Source organism: Tursiops truncatus, chromosome 19 (genome assembly GCF_011762595.2).
Source record: "Tursiops truncatus isolate mTurTru1 chromosome 19, mTurTru1.mat.Y, whole genome shotgun sequence".
NCBI classification, from domain to species: Eukaryota; Metazoa; Chordata; class Mammalia; order Artiodactyla; family Delphinidae; genus Tursiops; species Tursiops truncatus.
In genome coordinates, this window is record NC_047052.1 from 53,648,476 (window position 1) to 53,672,804 (window position 24,329).

Below are 24,329 nucleotides of genomic sequence, written 5' to 3' on the forward strand. Positions count from 1 at the left end.
AGCCTCTTGAAAAATTATGATTCATATTTATAATCTGATAAATACCTGCACACATTAATTTTCATGAAACAAGTGGAAAATATCCTCGGCAATTCATCTGAACAGTATTTCACAAGTATTTCTAACATTCATATTGCACCATGAGTTCTGTGTGCATCAGGAAGCGGAATGTAGCAAGTGTGTTTTTTATTAATTAATTAATTTATGGCTGCGTTGGGTCTTTTTTTTTTTTTTTTTTTTTTTTTCGGTATGCGGGCCTCTCACTGTTGTGGCCTCTCCCATTGCGGAGCACAGGCTCTGGACGCGCAGGCTCAGCGGTCATGGCTCACGGGCCCAGCCGCTCCGCGGCTTGTGGAATCTTCCCCGGACCGGGTCATGAACCTGTGTCCCCTGCATCGGCAGGCAGACTCTCAACCACTGCGCCACCAGGGAAGCCCTGCGTTGGGTCTTTGTTACTGCTCAAGGGCTTTCTCTAGTTGCGGGGAGCGGCGGCTACTCTTCATTGAGGTGCGTGGCTTCTCGTTGCTGTGGCTTCTCTTGTTGCGGAGCACAGGCTCTAGGCACGTGGGCTTCAGTAGTTGCGGCACATGGGCTCAGTAGTGGTGGCTCGCGGGCTCTAGAGCATAGGCTCAGCAGCTGTGGGACATAGACTTAGTTGCTCTGCGGCCTGTGGGATCTACCCAGACCAGGGCTTGAAACCAAGTACCCTGCATTGTAAGGCGGATTATTCACCACCGAGCCACCAGGGAAGCCCTACCTGGAACCTTTTATCTCATATACATTTATCAATTCACTTAGACACGCCAGCTAACTGCTGGCAAAAACAGCTTTTTATTGACACCATTCTCGACTCGTTAGGAGGAAACATCTTAGTTTCCGATATAACTGGCCCAAGCAACGGTAAGCTTTTGCCTTAAAACTGTAGCAAACAGTAAATTAAAACAAGCAGTTTCAAGCTGCAGGGACCAACCTACCCCTCGCCGCCTCCTGCCCCGCCTAACTGCGCTCCCTGGACTGAAAGGGGCTCCCTCCTCGCCCCGCCCCTCGCCGCTAGCGCTCCGCCCAAGCCCCGCCCCCAGAAGCCCTGCTTCTAACTCCGCGCTCGCGCCGTTAATAACGGAAGCGGAAAGCGCGGAGAGAAGGTCACCCTGCTGAGAGTAAGTTTTCTTTTCTGGTGTGTGTGCCGCGCGGACCCCCTTTCTCCATCTTCAGAGTGTGGGGGGGTCACCAAGGACCGTAAATCTCAGCACCCGCCCCTACGCTCCCAGTAAATCCGGACGTCGCCGTTACAGGTCAGGCATGTTTACCTTTGGGTTTGAATTCGCTCTGAGGCCGGTCCCGGTGCCCTTGGCTTTTCTGCCTTCGGTCCAGGTAGACACCTCCATTCGCGACATTTTCCTGCTTAAAATCCATTACTGCCTCCGTCCCTTCCCGCCGCCTGTAACGTCCCCTTCCGCGATGTGGATTCGCGCCCCCCAGCCTCGCCCTCTCGGCCCCTGGAGGGCAGCGCCGGCCGCCCCGCTCCCGGACAGGCCGCGTCCCCTCCCCGGTCCTGGGGTTCTGCAGAGCCCGCCCCTCTCCTGAGACCCCCTCCCTCCCTCCCAGCGCCTCTGTCCTCGCGTCTCCTCAGGCCGGTCCTTTTGCTCCCCCGGCCTCCCCTTCGTAGTCAGCCCTTCCCCTCACCCGGCGTGGGGGGGCGGGGAGTGACCTGGGCCAGCCATGTGACACCCAGTGTTCTTCCGTCTGAAATTCCACCCCGCTGGAGAATGGACTCTTCCGGTAGGCGGCATGTTATTCCGTCTCGGTCTCTGTAAATATGTGGGCGATGGGGGAACTGGAGGAGCAGAGACAGAGCGACTGAGAGAGAAATAGAAAAGCTGACAGGGTGGAAAGAATGAGGGAGAGCGGATGGAGACGTAGAGGATGGCTGAGGAGCTTATAAAGAGACAGTGAAATGAAAGAGACGAAGTAAGCCTTGAAAATAGCAGGTGAATAAAATCGAGAAGTAAAGAAAAACGCCGGATCTCCAGGGATTGCAGAGCAACATAGAGAGAGGCCCTGGATCAGTGGTAGTAGGGAGGGCAGCAGTGGTGAGGCACTGCACGGAAAATCTGGGAGAGGATAAACGGTGCAACCATGGCCTTCAGGGCATCCTGGTCCTGGGAGAGAAGCAGAGGACTTCTGTGGCTAGCAGAGCAGAGGAAGAGAGAGAGCAGAAAGGAAGCACAGCCACCTGGGGTGCCGGAGAGTGGGGAGGAAGGGAGAGTAACAGAAGGGGTGTCACGGGCCGGGCAGAGAGGGAGTAGAGTTGGGGGAAGAAAGAGGCAGAAATGTATGGATAGGCCAGCAGGAGCACCAGGGCAGTAGATAAGATCAAAAAGAAGGAGACAGAAACAGGGAAAGAAATAGACAATAAAATGGAAACACATAGTAGTGCAGGTAGAGGGCAGACTGGGTCCAGGTTGGGGATGAGTTGATTGGATTTGGACGATTAAGTTATGATATACTGACTTCTGGCTTTAGACTCTAATAAATTGAAATGTTGCTTGCTTAAATTATACAGGTGAGGATTTGTATTGCAAAACTGTAAGGTTTGTGCATTTTGTAATTGTTTGTATGACAAGAAAACTTCCCTTTGCAATCCCTGTTCAGCCAAGGGGCGGTGAGTTGACTCAGGCAGTTGTGGGTCACCCCCTTCCATTTCCTGGTGTGGGGTAGAGGACAGGGGAGAGACTAGTGGGGCAGGAAATGACTGACTTTCACTACATGGTGCTTCTTTAAAGAAACACTAAAAATTTCGTTTTTCTGTAATGGACTTACTTTCTTCTCTTTGGTTTCTTTACATTTATGTCTTTCCTTTAACTTTGCATATATCCTAGTGCATTAGATATCTAATTTCCTGCAAATAATTACTAACTTGTGAAATAAGTTTGGTGGCCTTATGTATTCTACTCATGTGATTCTTTTCTAAATATGATAAATCCTCGATTTTTTTTTTTGTTATTATTTGTTTGTTTTTTGCTGCGTTGGGTCTTCGCTGCTGCGCGTGGGCCCTCTCTAGTTGCGGCGAGCAGGGGCTACTCTTCGTTGCGGTGCGCGGGCTTCTCATTGCGGTGGCTTCCTTTGTTGCGGAGCACAGGCTCAAGGCACGCGGGCTTCATTAGTTGTGGCACGCGGGCTCAGTAGTTGTGGCACACGGGCTTAGTTGCTCCGTGGCATGTGGGATCCTCCCAGACCAGGGCTCGAACCCGTGTCCCCTGCATTGGCAGGCGGATTCTTAACCACTGCGCCACCCGGGAAGGCCCAATCCTCAATTTTTTTTAAAACATTGACAGCAGGATCTTTAGATTAAAAAAATTCACAAATTCATTTTATTTATTCAGATATAATTGACACCTGAGTTCTTCCCCTGGTTTATCTTTGTATACTGGTAAAGTTCTTTGGTAACTAGTAAATAATTTTAGACTCTTTTGATGAGTATTTGGTAGATATGTCATTGATCTTTTATATTAACAGTCAAAACCTAGTTTAACCAGTTAGGCTAATATTCTTTTTCCTCTTTTATTCCTCTATTCATGATGAAGAAGTTTGCTCAGATCTTATTTCTAAGCTGAACGCTTGCAATGTTTTATGCACCAGCAACTATGCTTTTCCAATTGTTTATTTTTAAATTCTTTTACTGTGATTTTTCTGGAAAGAAAAATTACCTGTTTGGTGACAGTGTGATCAGACATTGAAAGAGAAGTTTCCTTTGATCAGGCACCTGAAAGATGGTGTTTTAAATGGGACAGGCGATAAGGACAGACTCTGCCCACCGACCCCTCAGGATCTCATTTCAGAATTCAGTTACACCTGATTCTGTTCACTCAACCAGGACTTTCTCAGAAAAGTCTCCCTTCTGGGCCTCAGGGCGCCCACTTGTAACATGGAGATGAGAGACTAGACCAGTAACTCTCAGTCAGAGTAACACTGACCCTGAAGTGATTGGCCAAATTGGGTGTGTGTCTGTGTTTGTCTTCTTTTTGGAGAGAGTGTCTAGTTTTGTTTAGAATTGTATATGGGTTCCTGTCTTCCCACAGGCTCGGAGTAGAAGTGACCGTAGTCAGAAATATTTCTCTGCATTAAGTATAAATCCGAGGAGAGTTTATGCCAGTTCTGGCACTCAGACCTGCACCGGCTCCTATTTGCCCTCAGGGCAAATCCCAGCTCCTCCCTGTGGCTGCTCAGCCCTGTGTCATCAGGGCCCTGCCAGTGTCTCCAGCCTCGTCCTGGGAGCTGACCCTGTTCTCATGGTTCAGTCTACCCTGGGCACATTCACCTTTTGTCTGTTTCCAAACAAAAACTATTTCTATCTGACATCATAGTTCCTGTTCTTACCTTTTGCCTTGAAGTCACCATAGCACAGGCCCTTTGTCTCCCTTCAGGTCTAGGCTCAGGGAGGGCTCGCCATCTCCTCCTGACTATCTGTGTCACATTTTATTGCCTCTGTATCAATCACCTTCAACAGAAATGCCCCTCTCCATTGATTATTTGGAGTCTTCTTCCTTTTCCGTTCATTGAAGGATGCACAGTGTTCCTCTTCTTCCCTGGATAGCTGCGGCATCTCCCTCTGGGGATGTGTTTAGTGACTGGGACTGTGGGTTGGGCTGAATAATCCTCAGGGGAGACCAGGGGAACACGGTAGGTGATGAGGATGGTTCCTACATTTGTTCTGGACATTTCAACTCTAATTGATTATTACCCCATATGGCTGCTTAATTACTCAAAATAAGAGCAAAAAGATGCAGGGAGTGCTAACAATCCCTACAGAACTGATGTCCTCATGTAGTATGTTGAAGTGTCCCCATGTTTAGTGTGCTGTGTCACTGCTCCACTGTAGCCCCCAGGTGTTCCGGGCTGTGCACATCCAGGGACCAGTTGCCTCCTTGGACAGGAGCTTTGCCTTCCAGCAGTTCATCTGCTCCGAGTCAGGGGTAGTGATTTCACTGTGGTAACTGTGGGCCAAAGTCCAGAACCTAAGGAGGAATGAAGGAGACTTCCCTCAGAGAGTTAGGGTATCTTTTAATTGCCTGTGAGCTGGGAGAACAGGAGAGAAGAAACTTGGGGACCATCTGTCTTGGGGACAAGAAATCTGGGGACCACCTATCTTTGAGTCTCCCACACTGCATTCAAATGTCCTTTGTAACTGGACTCCGTAACATTCTTACTTTCTCCTAAGTTTTTCCAGGAGGGCCAACTTTGTTGACCTGCATATTGAATGCCCAGTGTCCTTTCGGTGGCAGCTTGTGTGTATTCCTGTTGCGATGGCTTTCCTGAGATGTACTTTTGTCCTTTAGCCCTGTTTGCTCATGAGGAGAGGGAGAACAATGGGAAAATTGGAGGAGAGCCTGCAGGAGGGATATGGGCAGCAAGTGTGGGCTTCAAGATGAGCCCAATGAATGGTGTATGCATTTGTCCCTTTTGGGCTCAAGGGGTGTGTGGAACTCCTGGCAAGGGATGTGTCAGTTCTGGCTGGAGCACCTGGAATTGGGTTTATGGGTAGTTGTGGGTGCATTGCATGGTTTGAGGTGCCATAGTGTCTTAGCTCAGGTTCCCTGGGACATAGCTGCTGACACTGAGGTTTCCATGCATTGGTTTAATCTGGTATTTCATGGCCATACATGAGGAGGAATGAAGACAGTGGTTTTAGGCAAAGAGAAACATTTTCCTCCATTGTGGTTAAAAAAAGTGTGGCCTGAGCTGAGCCCACAGGGATTTTTGGGTGCAGGAGGATGGGTGCCTTGTCCTCAGGCAATGGAGCTAGAGGGTGCCCTACAGCATCCACTCCGCAAGTGACTTGTTTTGGGTATTCTGGGAGGTCAAGAATCATTGTGCAGGGATACTGCTTTGGGAAAGATCTCTGGTGTTCTCCTTACTTGCTGCAAGTAATAAATCCTTCCTGCTCCAGAAGAAAAAAAGGGAGAGAGAAAGAGAGGAATCGTTGTGCAGTTTTTAGACTAATATGGAGGTCAGTTTGTTGTTTACCTTTGGTACTTTTTAGTATTTTGTGTCGCAGATAAAGAAATTTTCAGTTGCACTGTGAAACATAACGAAAGGGGAATTGGAGTGTTGCCTTGGGGGATGTTTGGGTCTCACTGGGGGATGTGCATCGTTGGAAACATCTTTCTTTTATGTGTAGTTTTTGAAGATGACAGTGTTTGGGCTGTGGTTACTGTGAATGAAAATATGGTATTTTGCATCTATTGGTTCCTTGGGTGTCTCATATGTATTTTTCCCTCTGGCATGATTTATTAGAGTTTGGCATGTTTTCTGGTATTTTCTAGCACGATGAGTTGATCATTATGGGTTTTGTCGAGACTATGTTGGACCCCATGAAAGTTTGTAAGTTCATTTGAGTCCAGAAGGGAAGTTATGAGTAGTAAGCTTCAAATGGCAGAAGGTTTTCATTAGGGAGATTTTGCTAGGTATGTTTCTGTGGACAGAACCTGAGAGGGGCCGTTAAGTTCTTTAATGTAGGGAGAGATTGTTCCAAGAATCAGAGGGCCAGCAACACCACAGTGATCAGTAATACAGAGGCACGTTCTTGGGAAGGTGTAGCCGCTACTTTCTTGCTGCCAGGCCAGTGCTGGTTCCTCTACGGTCCTCTCCCTGTCTCAACACACACACACACACACACACAGACACACACACACACACACACACACACACACACACACACACACACGCTTGTGCTTCATTGGTGGGAATGTAAATGGTATGGCTATTACGGAAAACAATTTAGAGGTTCCTCTGTCTACATAGCCAAAGGAAATGAAATCATTATATTTAGGTAAATATTTGCAACATGTTCATCTAATGTTCATCGTGCTATCGTTAATCGTACTGTGTTTCTATATATCTGGTATTTGCTGAGAGAGTAACACTTGAGTGTTCTTAGCGCACAGAAATAAAATGGTCGTTGTGAGTTGATGGACGTGTAAAGCACTCTGTTCTGAATATTACACAGTGTATACATCTGTCTAATAAGCACATTGGATGCCTCATATGTACACCATTGTTATACATCTGTTAGGCCTCAGTAAAGCTGGAAAATGAGAAGCACGTGGGGGCTGTGCTGGGCCTGCCTCCTGTGAGCGCTGCTCAACCCAGGCGTCTCCTTAGATCGATGAGGAATTTTGTACAGACATGTTTTGTACCCTCTGACCAGGGATTCCTCTTCATACTGTCAGTGTGGGGGTCCAACCTCAACAATATTTGAGGTGCCCCAGGATGTTCCAATCCGGATCCCTCACTGAGCATCGTGACTCTGGGTCCCCCCGTTCCTGAGGGCTGAGATCCGGGCTGAGGGTGAGGGCTGTGCTCTGCGTGGGGATGGATCAGGGCTGGTCTGTGACCTGCAGGGGATCGTCGGGTCCCGCTGAGGTGCCCGCTGCTGCTGGGTACGTGAGGGCCTCACCAGGAGGGGAGCCTGATCTGAAGAAAGGGTGGGGAAACTCCTGTGTAGGTCTCTGTGTGGGAGTTACTGTCCTGAGCCCCTCCTGGGACAGTGGGCAGCAGAGGACCGTCTGTTCCCCATGCTGAGGGCTTCCCTGTGTGTGTGGTGGTGACTCAGGAAGGGGGTGTGTTGATTCTAAGCATTAAACAGCTTGTTTTCCACTTTCAAGATCGACCTCTAAAGACTCTTGTCTGAGGAAGAAGCCCAGAAGAGGAGGGAGAGGAAAGAAAAGGAGTTTGGAATGGCTCTTTCTCAGGTAAAGTCATATTCTCAGTTGTTTCTTCTGTCTGTCCTTCCTGAAATGCCCTTCTTTGGACTCGCTAATCTCTGACTCTGAACTATCCTGCCTGACACCTGTACATTCACACTCACTTGGGTCCTTCCCTCAGGGCCTGTCATCTCCACTTAGATCCCATTTCCCCATGACCTAGTGACCTGGAACTTCTGAAGAGGCTCCGCTGGGTGTAGTCCTGGGCAGGGCTTCACACCCATGGATTGGAGACATGGTGTCAGTGATACTGGACAGCAGGGATTGCTTAGGGCCCCATCAGGATGCACTGTCTGCTGTCTGTCAAGCAGGATAAAGAAGCTGGACATTAATGTGCACAGTATCTCGTAAAATCTGGAAAACAGACCAGTAAGAGGTAATTTGTTCTGTCTTTTTAACTTTTTTTTTTTTTTTTTTTGCCATGCCCCACCAAGGCTTGTGGGAACTTAGTTCCCCGACCAGGGATTGAACCCGGGCTCACTGCAGTGAATGTACCAAGCGCTAACCATTGGATCACCAGGGAATGTTTTAGTCCATTCTTGAGTTTGAACTATGAAATCAACCTAAATCTCTGACAGTGGGAAATTCTTTAAATCACTTTCATCACCTGCATTCCACAGAGGTTGTCTTTTTACTCTGTGGATTGTATCCTGTGATACAGAAGTTTTTTACCTTTGATGCAAGTAAGTAAGGTTCGATCTTCATTCTTTTGCTGGGATGTATGTAGTTGCTCAGCATCATTTGTTATTGAGACTGTCCTTTCCCCTTTGTGTAGTCTTTGCACCCTTGGCTGTACATTTTATATATATTCACTGGATTATTTCTGGTATCCACTGGGTTTTGTATCTGTGCTTATACCAGTACCACATCATCCTGATTACTTTGTAATATGTTTTGAAATCTGAAAATGATGTCCATCTTCTTTTTCAAGAGTATTTTGGCTGTTGGGCATCCTTTGAGATTCCCTATGAATTTTAGTATGATTTATTTTTTAACTGCAAAAATTGCCTTCGAAATTTTGACAGGGATTCCATTGAATCTGTAGAACACTTTCAGTAATAAAGTCATTTTAAGAATATTAATTCTTCCAATTCATGAGTACAGGGTGTCTTTTTACTTATTTGTATGTCCTTGGATTCCTTTTAGCAACATTTAGTAGTTTTCAGTGTGCAAGTCTTTCACCTCCTTGGGTAATTTTTTCCTAGTCTGTCTCTTGATGCTATAGTAAACAGTATTGTTTTCTAACTTCCTTTTGAATTTGTTCATTGTGTATATTGTGTATACCAAGGCAACTGATTTTTGTGTGCTGATATTTTTTTCCTTTCTGGCCATGTCTTGCGGTTTGTGGGATCTTAGTTCCCCCACCAGGTTTTGAACCCAGGTCCATGGCAGTGAAAGCACAGAGTCTTAACCACCGGACTGCTGGGGAATTCCCTGCTGCAATTTTTCCAAAGTTGTTTTTTCTTTTTTTTTTTTTTGGCTGCATCAGGTGTTGTGGCACTCGGGATCTTCATTGAGGCGTGCGGCATCTTTTGTTGTGGCGTGCAGTGTCTTTCGTTGAGGTGCATGGGCTTCTCTCTCTAGTTGTGGCGTGCGGGGTTTTTTTTTCTCTCTCTCTAGTTGTGGCACACGGGTTCCAGAGTGCGTGGGCTCTGTTGTTTGCGGCACGCGGGCTCTCTCGTTGAGGCGCGTGGGCTTAGTTGTTCTGTGGTATATGGGATCTTAGTTCCCTGACCAGGGATTGAACCCAACTCCCTTGCCTTGGAAGGTGGATTCTTTACCACTGGACCAACCGGGAAGTCCTTGAAGTTGTGTCTTGAAGTGGTAGTCTTCTCATGGAGCCTTTTTGGTTTGCACATGTAAAACCTTGTCACCTAGAGAAAAAGGTAATTTTACTTCTTTTTCAATTTGTATAACTTTGATTTCTTTTTCTTGTCTAATGGCTCTCCGTACATTCTTGAACAGCAGTACAGGGTTTGCATCTTTCCCCTTTTTTGTTGTAAGCATTTAGCATTGTAGACTTCCCTTTTACCATGGTTTTGACTGCCTGTTATAAATTTTGGTATGTTGTGTTTTTATTTTCATTCAGATATTTTTACAATTTCCTTGTGATTTCTTCTTTAACCCATTGCTTCTTTTTTTAAAAAATAAATTTATTTATTTTACTTTTGGCTGTGTTGGGTCTTCATTGCTGCGTGTGGGCTTTCTCTAGTTGTGGTGAGCAGGGGCTACTCTTTGTTGCGGTGCGCGGGCTTCTCATTGTGGTGATTTCTCTTGTTGTGGAGCACGGGCTCTACGCACGCGGGCTTCAGTAGTTGTGGTGCTGGGGCTCTGTAGTTGTGGTGCACAGGCTTATTTGCTCCGCAGCATGTGGGATCTTCGTGGACCAGGGCTCGAACCTGTGTCCCCTGTATTGGCAGGTGGATTCTTAACCACTGAGCCACAAGGGAAGCCCGGCCCATTGCTTCTTTAAGAATCAGCTGTTTAATTTGTACATTTTGGGGGTTTTCCTGTTTTCCCTCTGTTTGTTATTTCAAGTTTCATTTCATTGTGGTTAGAGAAGATACTTTTTAGATCTCAGTCTCCTTAAATTTGTTAAGATTTGTTTTGTGGCCTAAGATGTGTTTTGTGGTCTGTTATGGAGAATGTTTCATGTTTGCTTGAGAAGGATGTTTTTTGGTGTTGGGTGGAGTGTTCTGTACATGTCTTTTAGGTACAATTGTTATTTAGTGTAGTTCAAGTTCTCTGTTTCCTTTTAAGTTGTTTCCATGTGAAGATAAAACTACAGTATTGAAGTCTCATACTGACATTTTGCTGTTGTCTCTTTCTGTTGTTTCCTTCATATTTGGGCAAGCTCTAATGTTAGATGTATATATATTTATAATTGTTATATCTTCCTGGTGAATGGACTGTTTTATCATTATATAATATTCTTTGTCTCTTGTGTCAGTTTTTGTCTTTATTTTTTCTGATGTAATATAGTCACCCCTGTTCTCTTTAGGATGGACTATCTTTTCACATCCTTTCTCTGTTCTTAGATTTCTGTGTCCTTAGATCTGTGAATGTTCACAGTTCCAACTCTCTGGCACACTCTCTTTGTGTCTCTTGCCCTCTGTTTTCCTCCTGTTACCGCCTCTAATGGCTCTTGCTCAGGCACACTGTACATTGTGAAAGGCAGGTGCCCTGGCCAGCCCCCTTCACTCCACTGTAACTTCAGAGGGAATGCATCAAGTTTCCTTCTAATCATGCTGTTTGGTGAAATATTCTTCCTTAATTACAATATAATTTTTTTTTTTTTTTTTTTTGCAGTATGTGGGCCTCTCACTCTTGTGGCCTCTCCCCCTGCGGAGCACAGGCTCCGGACGCACAGGCTCAGCGGCCATGGCTCACGGGCCTAGCCGCTCCACGGCATGTGGGATCTTCCCGGACTGGGGCATGAACCCATGTCCCCTGCATTGGCAGGCGGATTCTCAACCACTGCGCCACCAGGGAAGCCCACAATATACTTTTTTCCATATTCTTTTTAGTCATGATATTTAATTCTCCGAGTAGCTTTTTTTTTTTTTTTTTTTTTTTCCGGTATGCGGGCCTCTCACTGTTGTGGCCTCTCCCATTGCGGAGCACAGGCTCCGGACGCGCAGGCCCAGCGGCTATAGCCCACGAGCCCGGCTGCTCCGCAGCATGCGGGATCCTCCCGGGCCGGGGCACGAACCCGTGTCCCTCGCATCGGCAGGCCGACTCCCAACCACTGCGCCACCAGGGAAGCCCTCTCTTAGTAGTTTTTAACTTTACTATTGTGATAATTTTTTTCTTAGTCTCTTAAATTAATGTATAATAGTAATAACTTTTCTGATTTTGAGTCAGTGTTTTATGTGTGGAATACAGAAATAAACTCTGCTTTGCATTTGTTAATACCTACTATGTCAATATTGTGGTTTAAATTGTATTTATATATGGGTATTCAATAGAGATTGCAGTTAAAGGATCCTATTTTTTTCATGTTAGTACCATTTAATACAGTTGATACATTTTCATTGTTCCAAAGATGCTGAAATTCACATAAATAAAAATGATGATGAAAAAAATCATGCAATAATCTATCCAGAGACAACTTCTCTCGTTTCAGTTATTTGTGCATTTACCTGTGTGTCCATGAGTTCATGGATGTGCAAGTCCATGGTTTTGATAAAAGACATCAGAATTTTATAACTGTGTACTGTATTTTATTGCAGTTGAAATTATATCATAAATATATTACATGGCCTTGAATTTTTCCTACACTATCCTGTTAATGGTTCAGTTACTAGTAAGATTACTAACATGTTGTGTGTGTGTGTGTATGTGTGTCTGTCGCGCACACGTGCCTACATCTATAATGACCTTTTAATGCCTTTCATGTTGTTCAACTTCTTTCAAGTTTTCTGGGAGAATCCTCTGGCCGTGTGCTTCCAAAGCTCTTCTGTTACTTCAGTTTTTGCTTCTTTATCTTCAGTTGAAGAGCGCATCCACCTTAATTCAGGTGCTTGCTGTATCATTTCTTAGCTCGAACTAAGTTGAGTTTCTCCAAATGTCTCTGACAGTTTTCTCCTCTGCAGGATGGGAACAGATCTTTCTCTACTGAGCTACAACGTTGATAAAAAAGTTCATATCTATAAAGCATTTAGAGTAATGCTTAGCATCTGTGAAGTATTCAAACACCTTTAGTCATTGCTGTTATTATCGTCATTGTAATTTAAGATTTTGATTTTCTTTTTTAAAGCACTGTGGACTTAGTCATCTCTAAAGCCACCACTCATAGTGTAGTTCATCTAGATTTTGAATAGCACTCAGTGTGTAAGGCATAATCTAACACTTCTGGATAGAGAACTCATTGTTGAATTTTATTTATATGTATTTCATGTATTGTCCACAAAAATGAAAAATACACATTGATTACAGGTTATCATAATCTCTATGAAAAAGCATAAGAAATTAAAATTAGAGACCCATAATTTCCCCAGATATCTTTTTATATGGATCTGTCAGAATACATACTTAAACTTGATCTTTTCACCTCTTCTCATTTTGTGTGAAAATAAGGACTCTCCTCATGGCCCCTTGGTGAAATGTGTTTTCATTTCAGGCACAGTTGACCTTCAAGGATGTGGCCATAGAATTCTCTCAGGAGGAGTGGGAATGCCTGGACCCTGCTCAGAGGGCCTTGTACAGGGACGTGATGTTGGAGACCTACAGGAACCTGGTCTCCCTGGGTGAGGATAACTTCCCTCCAGAAATTGGGATCTGCCCTTATGTATCTTTGCATTTTCCATTGTGTGCCTCCTGGGAGCCCCTGTTTTGCTTGACTGATCTGAAATCCTTGTTGATTCAGACATGGAAAGCTTCAGGATGCAGCCTCAGGAGTTTAAATCTACCTTTTCCTCTGATGGCCTGCCCACTTCATGATACATCAGGAGTTGTTCTAGAGCTTACATATATATAAAGCTCAATGGGAAACTTTTAATATACCCATTTTCCTGTTTCCTACCCCTGTGCTTTTGATTTAGGAGTTTTAGGAAAAGAGCTACGTTTCTGCACATTATACTGTTCCCTGTGTATTCAGGAGGTAAAGAGCAGGTCAGTTTTTTGAAATATTTTTCTGTTTCCATCTGTAGTCACCTCAGTTCTCAGTTGAGCAAGAGACCAGGATTCTGGAAAAGCCACAGCAAATAATGTTTCCTTCCTCTTATGTGGAGGAATTTCTGTTTCTTATCTGAATATTTTACCCACTTTGTAACAAGAGAAAGAGCCCTGGGCTGTGAAGACTGATCTGAATACCTTTGGGGATGTATCAAAGTGTGAACACAGGTCAGATCTCAGAAGCCCCGAGGGGAAGCCTCATTATTAATAGTGTTTGGAGTCTTTCCCCTCATCAGAGAGTTCTATGGGAATACAAAAATTTACTTATTATTTGAACTCTCAGAGGAAATTTTTCTTCTCCGTAACTTATCCCTCTTGTCCTTCCACGTGTAAAATGTATTCTTTCACCCTCCAGTGGTGCTGCAGCTCCACCAGAGACAAAGGCAAGGTCTTTATCATGATCTGCAACACTCTGCCATCTGGTTTCTGTGAGCTCTTGTTGCTTGAATTAGCAGAGCATGAGGTGGACTTTTTCAAAGGGGCCTCTTGCCCGCTCATCTCTCCTTCTCGACTTCATTCCATTGGATGCTCAGTTCTCAGTCCACAGAGATAAGAGCTGACGCCTGCAGACTCCAATCCCTGAACCTTTCCCGGTTCCATCCCCATTTGATGTTTTTAGGAGACCTCATCAGAAGTTGGGAGACACTGGCTGCTCTTTGATTCCATGTGGCATCTCAGAACCTGCATGGAGCTGTCTCAAGCCCTGTCTCCCTGTTTAGATCCCTCCTGCATTTCTTCTGTTCTGCTTTGGCCACATTCTTCAGGCTTGTGTGTAACAGGGAGGTGCGTTCTATCTTCTGTAATTATTACTTAGGAAAACTAAGGACAGTGGACAGGGAGATCATCTCTTTGATCCCCAGTCCTACTGAGGAGCATATATGTATCTTTCAGCCTCTTAGTTTGGCATCTGTGGCTAGAGCACATTGTTCCATCTGAAGGTTCTATGATACCTGACACACATATCTCATATTTTTTTCACTCCTGTACTGCTCTACCTAGTCTGGGAATGTATTCTCTTCCTGATTTCATACTCTCCTAAGTTTGTGTGATTTTGCCTCTGAAACTTGTTTATGAAATACAGAGAACTGGGCTCTGAAATTTTATCCAGAACCTTTGGTGTGATAATCCACCCTTCGTTAATCAGCAACTTCTGGTGGACTCTCTATAGGGTGGGTTTACTGGGTGACAGATAATTTTGAATGAGAATACTATCCCTCATATATTGTAATATTTTCCTGCTATATAGAAAATCACCACTTAAAGCTATAGTGAAGTGGTCTGCATATTCTATGATATGAGATAGAAAGTATCACCAGAGCCTGGCTGATAAATCTTTCCAGGTTTTTTTCTGGTTTTGAGCAGTGTCACAAAAGCCTGTCTCAAGGGCACTGTGATAGTGGTGTTCACATGTACTCTGCCCATCCCCTTTCACCCTCAGTAAACGGTGAATAGGAATTTCTCCTCAGGATAACATTGCCCAAGTTCACATCCTCATATTTGTGAGGCTGTTGTGTAAACTGTTGTTGACACCATTTTGGGGTCACCTGTGTGCTGTTCTTTCTACATCAACAGCTAATTTTGAAACATCTAAATTAGAGAATTTATGAAGTGCAGTGATACCTTCAATCTGAACCATAATTCGTTTTGTTTAGTAGACTGCCCTTCCCCCACTGAGTGGTTCTGATACTCCTGCGGAACATCACTTGACCACATACACAAGAGTTTATCTCTCACGTCTCTGTTGTATGCCACTGGTCTCTCTCTGTCTTTATGCTAGGACCATACTGCTTTGGTTAGTTTAGGTTTCTAAGAATTTTGAAATGATGGTGAAACCTCCAACTTCATTCTCTTCAACCTTGGTTTTGCTATTGAGTGTCTTTTGAGATTGCATTTGAATCTTAGGATGGATTTATGTGTTTCTTCGAGACACACTATTGGGATTTTATTAGGGATTGTGTTGAATCTGTTGATCACTTAGGGTAGTGTTTACATACTGACAATATTTCTAATCCATGAACTTGGGATATCTTTGCATTAATTTGTGTCTTTTCAAATATTTTTCAGCTGTGTTTTTAGTTTATAGTGCATATATCTTTCCCTTCTGTAAAGTTTTGCCAAGTACTTTATTTTTCCGATGGTATTGTAAATGGAATTGTTTTCTGCATTTCCTTCTTGATTTTTTATTGTCACTGTATAGAAACAGTATTGATTATTGTTTGTCGATTTTATATATTGTCATCTTTCTGAGTTCATTATTTCTATCAAATTTTTGTTTAAGAATCTTCACGGGTTTTTATTTTTTATTTTTTTGCCGTGCTGCACGGCTTGTGGGATATTAGTTCCCACACCAGGGATCAAACCCAGGCCCCCAGCAGAGGAAGCATGGAGTCCTAACCACTGGACCACCAGGGATTTCCCCAGGGTTTTTTACTTATTAGATCATTTCATTTGTCAAAAGAGATAGTTTTGCTTCTTTTTGCTATTGGAATTGTTTTTATGTCTTTTTCTGCTACCTACATGTACTTGCTAGGAATTCCAGTCATTTTTTTTTAGAAATACTGAGTGTAACTGTCCTTGTCTTTTTCTTGATCTTAGAGGAAAAGCTTTAAGTCATTCCCCATTGAGTATGATGTTACCTGTGGACTTTTAATACATGTCCTTTACTATGTTGAGGTCATTTTTTTCTATTTCTGGTTTACTGAGTGTTTTTATCATGTTTTTAGCATTTCCGCATGAGGACACCTCTGGTAATTGGGAGGCTTCTTCCAGTTCAATCTCAATGCAATGTAAGAAGGAGGTGGGGAGTCACAGGCCAGGGGATTGTCATGAACTTTCCTACATTTTTTGGTTTAGTGTTTTCAGGATAGGCAATTGCCTGGGTGCTCCCACTGTTTTTTTACTGGTTTGTAGAGTTTTCCCAAATTCTTTTTTGTTTATTGTTTTTAACTTGGCTTCCTCATGGCTGTAATGAGTGCCTGTGGTTTACTGTTCTGTTGACATCACTCCTCATGGTTTTGTTTTTCTTTGCAGAGTTTGTGTTAAGAAATTTAATGATATGATTTTCAGTATTTAGAGAGGCCAGCTAAAAGAACAGTCATGTTTAATAACAAGGAGTGTTAACATAAACATTTTATATACCAAATTATGTTATGTAATCTATATTTTAGTTAGTAACACTTTTCGCTTTCTTTGCTTACTTAACTATTGTGATCCTATCCTGAAATTGCTCAGGCTTTCTCAAACGCTTTCTGCTATCTTTGTTTCCCCATACAAACCCTGCTCACCCAGCCAGGAGATCTTCATTCTGAAATCAGGATCTCCCTACTTTACAGTAGTGTTGATCTGATTACTTTGTTCTGCACGTGTGTGTACAGAATAGACTGATCCGTCTCCTTCTGCTGGTCTTCTCCTGGTTTTTTCTTCCGCTTTCTGCTAAGAACATTATTGCACCATCTCCTTGAATATTGTGTATGTTTTTATTGAATATGTGCATGGAAATACAGCTGTTGGAATTTGATACCTTGCATAGCAAATAGTGTAATAGATTTAAAGTTAGTTTATTTCTACAGTGTTTAAATCTCTTTCAGTTCTTCCCATACTCATAGGATAACTCCCATAGTTAAAAAACTCTGTGCTCCACTCAGGCCCTTTCTCAGTCCTGACCTTTCCTTACATGGTACCTTGATGTGATGGAAAGATTGTTATTTCCTATTTCCATGGTACCTTGATGTGGATGGAAAGATTGTTATTTCCTATTTCCATTGTTATTGTTAAGTTATTCTCCTGAACTTCCCAATTTCTGCAGCACTCCTTCACCCATCCCTCCACCTTCCACATCACTCACACTGTAAAAATAATGCCTCTTTATATATCGAACAACTGTCTCATGACACAACCTAAATCATTTTCTGTGTAGCTGTGATGACTCAGAAACCATTTCCAGGAGGGGTGGCTGAATACGCTTTGTAGTTATCCAGCTCACTTCTTGCATCTCCCTTGAAGTTTTCTTTCTCAACTCCTGATGTTTGTTGTTGTATTTTGTAATCTGTCCTCTGCTGCTGTTGGGTGGGTGGTCATGCTTAAGAGTATGTTGTCTCAGTCTGTTGGTCAAGGTCCACATCATGGTTCTCACTGCTTTCTGCGTCAGTTGGGGTCATGCACAGAAACCTGATTCCACTTTCCTTACTTAAAAGCTTCTGATAACTTTCCTCAAGCCTTTCGAAAGAAACTAGTAATGTTGGACGGCTTGAAATAGTGGGGATTTTTTGGGTTTTTTTGTTTGTTTGTTTGTTTGTGTTTTTGGCCATACCACGCTGCTTGCGGGACCTTAGTTTCTCAACCAGGAATGGAACCGGGCCCATGGCAGTGAAAGTGCTGAATTCTAACCACTGGACTGCCAGGGAATTCCCAGAAATAGTGCATTGTTTTTATATTAATGAATCAAAAGTGGCTTTTGTATAAAAAAGATATATTAATATTCTGGCATGTTTATTATGATGTCCCTTTTTTTGCCTTATATATTGTATGCCCTTCTTTTGCAATTTGTTGTATGAACCTAGTTAAATAAATTTAAAAATTGCTCTCTCTTCATTACGTATATTTTGGAGCCAACGAACTGGATATTTTAGGGCACTGAACAGGTAGGGAGTTGTTCTATTTAATGGCTGTTAATATAACTGGAGAATATTTCATTTACTGATATTTAATTGTGATATACAGAAGGTGGTCTTTCAGAATGTTTTATGCTTCTTCCTGGGTACATAGATTTACAGCACGTTTTTAGAAGAACATTTTGTTTTTTAAAATACTGTTTTATCATATTCACCATTTTCTCTATGCTATATTTGTTTCCCAATTGGAAACCGCCACTCCTTGAGATTATACATTGAATAAGTTAGTTTTGCATTATTTACTGTTACAATTATTTACTGTCTGTCTTTTTAGCATTCATTTCTATTTAACAAGTATGCACAATATATGTATAGTATAATATTCTTTTCTCCTCAGTTACAAGGCACCAGTATGTTTACTGCTAATTGGTATATGCTTTGGTGTCATGGTTGAAAAATACACTTTCTTTGATAGCTAACAGAAGTTTTCTCAATGTGATTGTTTTTATCATAGGTTGTTTGAAAAATGGGTACCCAAAATTTAAGTGGAATTACCTCGATCACTTTATCTTTAGTAAAGAATCATTCCTTTTGTGTTTGTAAAGGTTTTAATATCATGATTGGGAATTTTCATAACTCTGTTTTGTGTAAGTACTAATTTTGGTGTAATATCATGTATTTAACATGAACTATTTACTTATGAATTGGGATGAATAGGGTACTTACGGTTCTTTATATCTTGTAGATATCTCTCACGTACATGTGATCAAGAAATTACAACTAAATGCAAACACTGATAGAGCAGAAGTATTCCAAACACTGATATTGGGAAGACATGAAAAAATCAAGCCTTTTTACCTCAGGGAAATCCAGGAAAATGTACATGACTTTGAGTCTCAGCCAAGAGATGAGGAAAGAAATGATAAAGGAATGCCTGTAAACCATAACCAAAAGCTGGCTGATAAGAGAGATCGACATGGTAGAAGTGTTGCAGGAATCAAGCCTCTTGAAAACAGGCTGGCATTAAGCTTTCAGGATGAACTGCATATGTTCAAAAGTGAAGAGAAAATTGATGAATTTAATCAAGCTGACAAGAGTATCAGCATTAGTGCCTCATTTTCACCACTTCAAGGAACTTCTCCTACTGTCCAAACCACCATTTCTAATTCATATGAGGATGATTTTATACATCCTTCAGTACTGACACAAGACCAGAGTGCATGCGTGGAAAGCCCTTACAAATGTAATCAGTGTGGCAAAACCTTTCATCAGGGCTTAAATCTCACTCAGCATCAGTTGATCCATACAAAAGAGAAAATACTTAATTGTGATGTATGTTGCAAAGTCTTTAGTCGAAATTCAGACCTTGCAATTCATCGAACAATTCATACTGAAGAGAAATCTTACAAATATAACGAGTGTGGCAAAACCCTTAATCATGCCTTGCAGCTCACTGGACATCAGATAATCCATACAAAAGAGAACTTATATAAATGTGATGTATGTGAAAAAGTGTTTAGTCAAAGTTCATACCTTGCAGTTCATCAGAGAATTCATACTGGAGAGAAACCATACAAATGTAATGAATGTGGCAAGGTCTTTAGTCAGAATTCATACCTTGCAAAACATCGCAGAATTCATACTGGAGAGAAACCTTACAAATGTAATGAGTGCGGCAAGGCTTTTAGTCAAAAAGGAAACCTTGCAAGTCATCAGAGAATTCATACTGGAGAGAAACCTTACAAATGTAATGAGTGTGGTAAGGTATTTAGTATTAGATCAACCCTTGTCAGTCATCAGATAATTCATACTGGAGAGAAACACTACAAATGTAATGAGTGTGGCAGAACCTTTTATTTTGGCTCACACCTCATACAACATCAAATCATCCATTCAGGAGATAAGCCATATAAATGTGATGTATGTGGCAAAGTCTTCGGTCAAAATTCATACCTTTCAGTTCATCGGAGAATTCATACTGGGGAGAAACCTTACCAATGTAAAGACTGTGGCAAAATCTTTAATCACAGCTCAAACCTCAGGAGACATCAGATAATCCATACAGGACAGAAATTATGTAAATGTGATATATGTGGCAGAGTCTTTAGTTATAATTCATACCTTGCAATTCACCGGAGAGTTCATACTGGAGAGAAACCTTACAAATGTAGTGAGTGTGGCAAGGTCTTCAATCGGAATTCAAATCTCGTAATTCATCAGAGAATTCATACTGGAGAGAAGCCTTACAAATGTGACGAGTGTGGCAGCTGCTTTAGTCGAAAAGCATACCTTGCAAAGCATCAGAGTGTTCATACAAAAGCGAAACCTTACAAAGATAAAAACTGTTGAAAAACCTTTACTTAGATCTCAACTCTCACTACATATCAGGTAATAAATACAAAGGGGGAATCATATTAACGTGATATATGTGGGAAGGTCTTCACTCAAAATTGACACTTTGGGCTTCCCTGGTGGCACAGTGGTTAAGAATCTGCCTGCCGATGCAGGAGACACAGGTTCGATCCCTGGTCTGGGAAGATCCTACGTGCTGCAGAGCAACTAAGCCCGTGAGCCACAACTACTGAGCCCGCATGCCACAACTACTAAAGCCTGTGTACCTAGAGCCCATGCTCCGCAACAAGAGAAGCCACCGCAGTGAGAAGCCTGCTCACCACAACGAACAGTAGCCCCCGCTCGCTGCAACTAGAGAAAAGCCTGCGTGTGGCAGTGAAGACCCAATGCAGCCATAAATAAATAAATATTTTAAAAATCCTTAAAAAACAAAACAAAACAAAATTGACACTTTAAATGCATGGGAGATTCATAGTGGAGAGAAGCTATGCACATGTCATGAGTGTGGCAAAGCCTCACCATCACATAATCTGTACTGGACAGAAACTCTAGAAATGTATTGAATTTCTCAAAGTCTTCAGTCAAAATTCATACCTTAAGGTGCACCGAAGTTTCATATTGGAAAGCTGCCTGACAAATGTGATGAGTGTGAAAAATCCGTCAGTGTACTTAGAAGCTTATCTTACTGTCAGGTAAGCCACACTGATGACGAACTTTAAGCAGGGGTTTTAGCAGCTGTCCACGTCTTAGGCTTCACTGTTCACATCTTAGCCTTCATCGGGTAGGTGTGTTTAGTATGACCAGTCCTTAGACAAGGAAGTCATTCACCAAAGAATTCATTCTGGAGATTACCTCACAAATGCCATGAATGGGCAAAACCTTTACTCAGGGCTCACATCCCGCCAATCATCAGATAATCCATACTGGACGGAACATTACAGATGTACCAAATGTGGCAAAGTTGCAAGTTAGTGCTCACTTGTCACTAGATATTGGAATATTTATCCTGGAGAGAAACCACTCAGATAATGATGTGTGTGGTAAGGATTTTACGCAAAAATCACAAGATGGGAAGGTATTGGAACTATCCCTTACTAATGCAACTAGTGTGGCAAAACCTTTACCTTGAGTTCAAGCATTTGGCAACAGTGCAGAGCCCCCTGAAGAGAAACACTAAAGATGTATGAGCAGAGGCTTTATCCTGGCTGCACGATTCACCAGACTTCTCAGCATGTGTCTTTGAGAGGAACCACACGAACTAATATGTGTGCTAAGGCTTGTACCCAAAGACGGAGTTTCTGAAACAGAGGATTTAGTTTGGAGAGCAACGTTTCAAATGTAATGAATGTTGTAAAAGTTTTCATCAGGTATCTACACCTTCAGTGTAATGATAAAATCCATACAGGTCGGAAACTATAGAGATTTACTGAACATGGAAAGAATTTGATGAAACGATGCGTCCTGAGGTTTCACCACAGATCTCATATGAGGGATAATCCTTACAAATGTAATGAGTTAGGTAAATTTTTTGCGCCATTCTTAAATCAGCCTACATATCAGAGAATCTATACTGGGAATAAGTGTTTCTCCAGGATTAATGTGAGATTGTTATGTACCTTAGAATCATTACAGGTCACAGTATGTTAAAAATTATGAAATGGTATGTATGTGACAGGAAGAATAACGTGCGAATGGCCAATTATCTTCACTGTAAATATTCTATTAATTGAATTTTATTGAAAAAGCCACATTACTATTTATGCCTTTCAACCTGAAGTTTGAAGTCTGCTGATCTTATGCCTTCATTACAGGCCTTTGATGATTGTCTCTGGGAAGGAATCAGTAACATAAGGGGGCCAACTTCATTAGGTGTGGTTCATTCACATCCGTGTTCCCTGGAAAAACAAGGACCCTGAATTACCAAATTCAATAGTTGTGAATTAGCAACAGGGAGGAGCAGAGAATAATATAAAACTGCCTTGACTCATCATGCTTGTTATGTTCAGGGTCCATGGATAGGCCACTGTGCGTTATAGGACAGAATGCTCTACCAGATGACCATGAACAGAGCAGTAAGGACATTAAGGGACTGGACTTGCCAAGAGAGGAGAGTGACAGGTTGCTAGGGACTGATTATGTGGTAGGAACAATGTGTTGGAAAAGTTGGTCACTTCCTCCACTGCATGTGAATTGGTGATGTTTGCATCTATGTTTAATGAGAAATTAGACTCATTCTTGGGAATTGAAGGGAGAGCAGTTAACATTAGAGGAAAATTTAATTACTGGGTGAGGCTTGTTGGAGGATAAGCTTTCGGTTTCAATGTCCAGTTTCTCTCAAAGGAAGGAGCCCTTAGGCTGTTTTATCAGTTTGTCCAGATAGGCTGAATAAGAAGAGGTTTTCCTGAGGTGTCAACAGTCAAACATCAAAAAAATGGAGTCAGGGGAATTCTCTGGCAGTCCGCTGGTTAGAACTCCGAGCTCTCACTGCCATGGGCCTGGTTCAGTCCGTGGTCGGAGAACTAATATCCCACAAGCCGCATGGTACAGCCAAAAAAAAGACAAGAAAAGAAAAAATGGAGTCAGACTCTGATAAAACACTGAGGCAGAGCCCCCTCGCCTACCCACTTGTATCCCTCACAGGTGTCCTATATTAATAAGTCTACTTCTTGCCTGTCACTTTACCCCTCTCTGAATTCCTTCTGCGCTGAGACACAAAGAATCTGAGGCTCAGTGAGTCCAGAGACCAGATACTGAAACCCCCACCAGGTGGGAGAAATTAACCGTGTGCTACCCACAAGCATGTACACCCCAGACTGGTGGGAAGGAGAAGGTTGAGGATGTTGACTCCCACTTACCTCACCACCAGCCAATCAAAAGAATGCCCACGAGCTGATCACGCCCTCTCTGAACCATTACTATAAAACTCACTACCCACTCCAGGGTGGGAAACACAGTTTTGAGGGCATTAGCTTGCTGTGGCCCCTTTGCCTGGCAGAGCAATAAAGCTGTTCTTCTCTACTTCACCCCAAAAGAAAAGAAAACAAAACAAACACTGAATGCTTACTCTTGAAATTCCTGAGTTCTTGACTTGGCAAACCATACTTTTCTTCATGCTAATAATTTCTTACATTCCTTTCTCTGCAGCACACATACATTCCATTGTTCAATATGGTTCTTGAAAATGCTTGTAAAATCCTATTTGGATAACTTGTCAGAGATATTTTTACCTTAGTTTAATAAAATTAATGTTTGGAAATGTTTATTAGATAATATAACTAAGCAGTTTACTCAAAGAGCAATTTTCTAAATGCTATTAAAATTTGAGTTTCAAATTATGCTGGTACACAATGTGTTACGTTGTGTTCTACTGTAATAAAAAATGTTTTGAATTGTTTCTTTAGTGATAATTTTTTCTGTCACATATATTTCTCCTGTTTTATAGCATGGGATATGTAAATCAGTGGGTTGTTTTGGGACTTCTGTGACATGATAATGCCCATAAGGCAATGACAGGTACAAAGTAGGTGCATTATAAATATGAAGAAAAACTTACTTCAGGGCTTTAGTTCAGTGAAAAAACTGGAATGGCAAAATGGTGACATGAAATCTCTCTTGTGGGACTTGGCTATGGTCAGATGCTTGAAAATCAAGTGTGTGTGGAATTGAACAAACATGCAGTGAAGTGAAAGAAATTATAAGGATGAATGAGATAGACTGCAGAATTCCAATTATAGTGTGCGACAGGGAGAGAATCTCCATTCCCAAGTGTCTGGAAGCTGTGCTGCCCTTTCCTATTGATATGTTCACATTCAGAACCAGAAGATGTTGCAGAGAAAATAACATTTGTGCTACTTTTAGTATGTCAACTGACACCCAGTATCCTCCACATAGAATTTGTTCCCAACCAAGAATAATGTATTTTTCTTTG

The 24,329-nt window shown here is 42.4% G+C and overlaps 2 protein-coding genes across 2 annotated transcripts in view; both read left to right on the plus strand.

Annotated features, from left to right (window-relative positions):
* Window positions 1-24,329, plus strand: part of LOC101328740 (uncharacterized) — a 46,610-nt gene that overhangs the window by 21,497 nt on the left and 784 nt on the right. Inside the window, exon 5 of the mRNA XM_033845578.2 lies at window positions 7,665-7,751. The gene's annotated coding sequence lies outside the window, so the exon portion shown is untranslated. The remainder of the gene's footprint in view (window positions 1-7,664; window positions 7,752-24,329) is intronic.
* Window positions 1,113-23,266, plus strand: LOC109548669 (uncharacterized). The gene is made up of 4 exons (XM_073796697.1): window positions 1,113-1,157; window positions 7,665-7,751; window positions 12,886-13,012; window positions 18,795-23,266. The coding sequence occupies exons 2-4, from the start codon at window positions 7,737-7,739 to the stop codon at window positions 20,396-20,398; spliced, it is 1,746 nt and encodes a 581-aa protein (XP_073652798.1). The 5' UTR covers window positions 1,113-1,157; window positions 7,665-7,736; the 3' UTR covers window positions 20,399-23,266.

Bases quoted from the DNA above. Each gene is read 5' to 3' on its own strand.
- LOC109548669 (XM_073796697.1), top strand. The intron at 13,013-18,794 runs GTGAGGATAACT...TATATCTTGTAG, and splicing joins CAGGAACCTGGTCTCCCTGG to ATATCTCTCACGTACATGTG.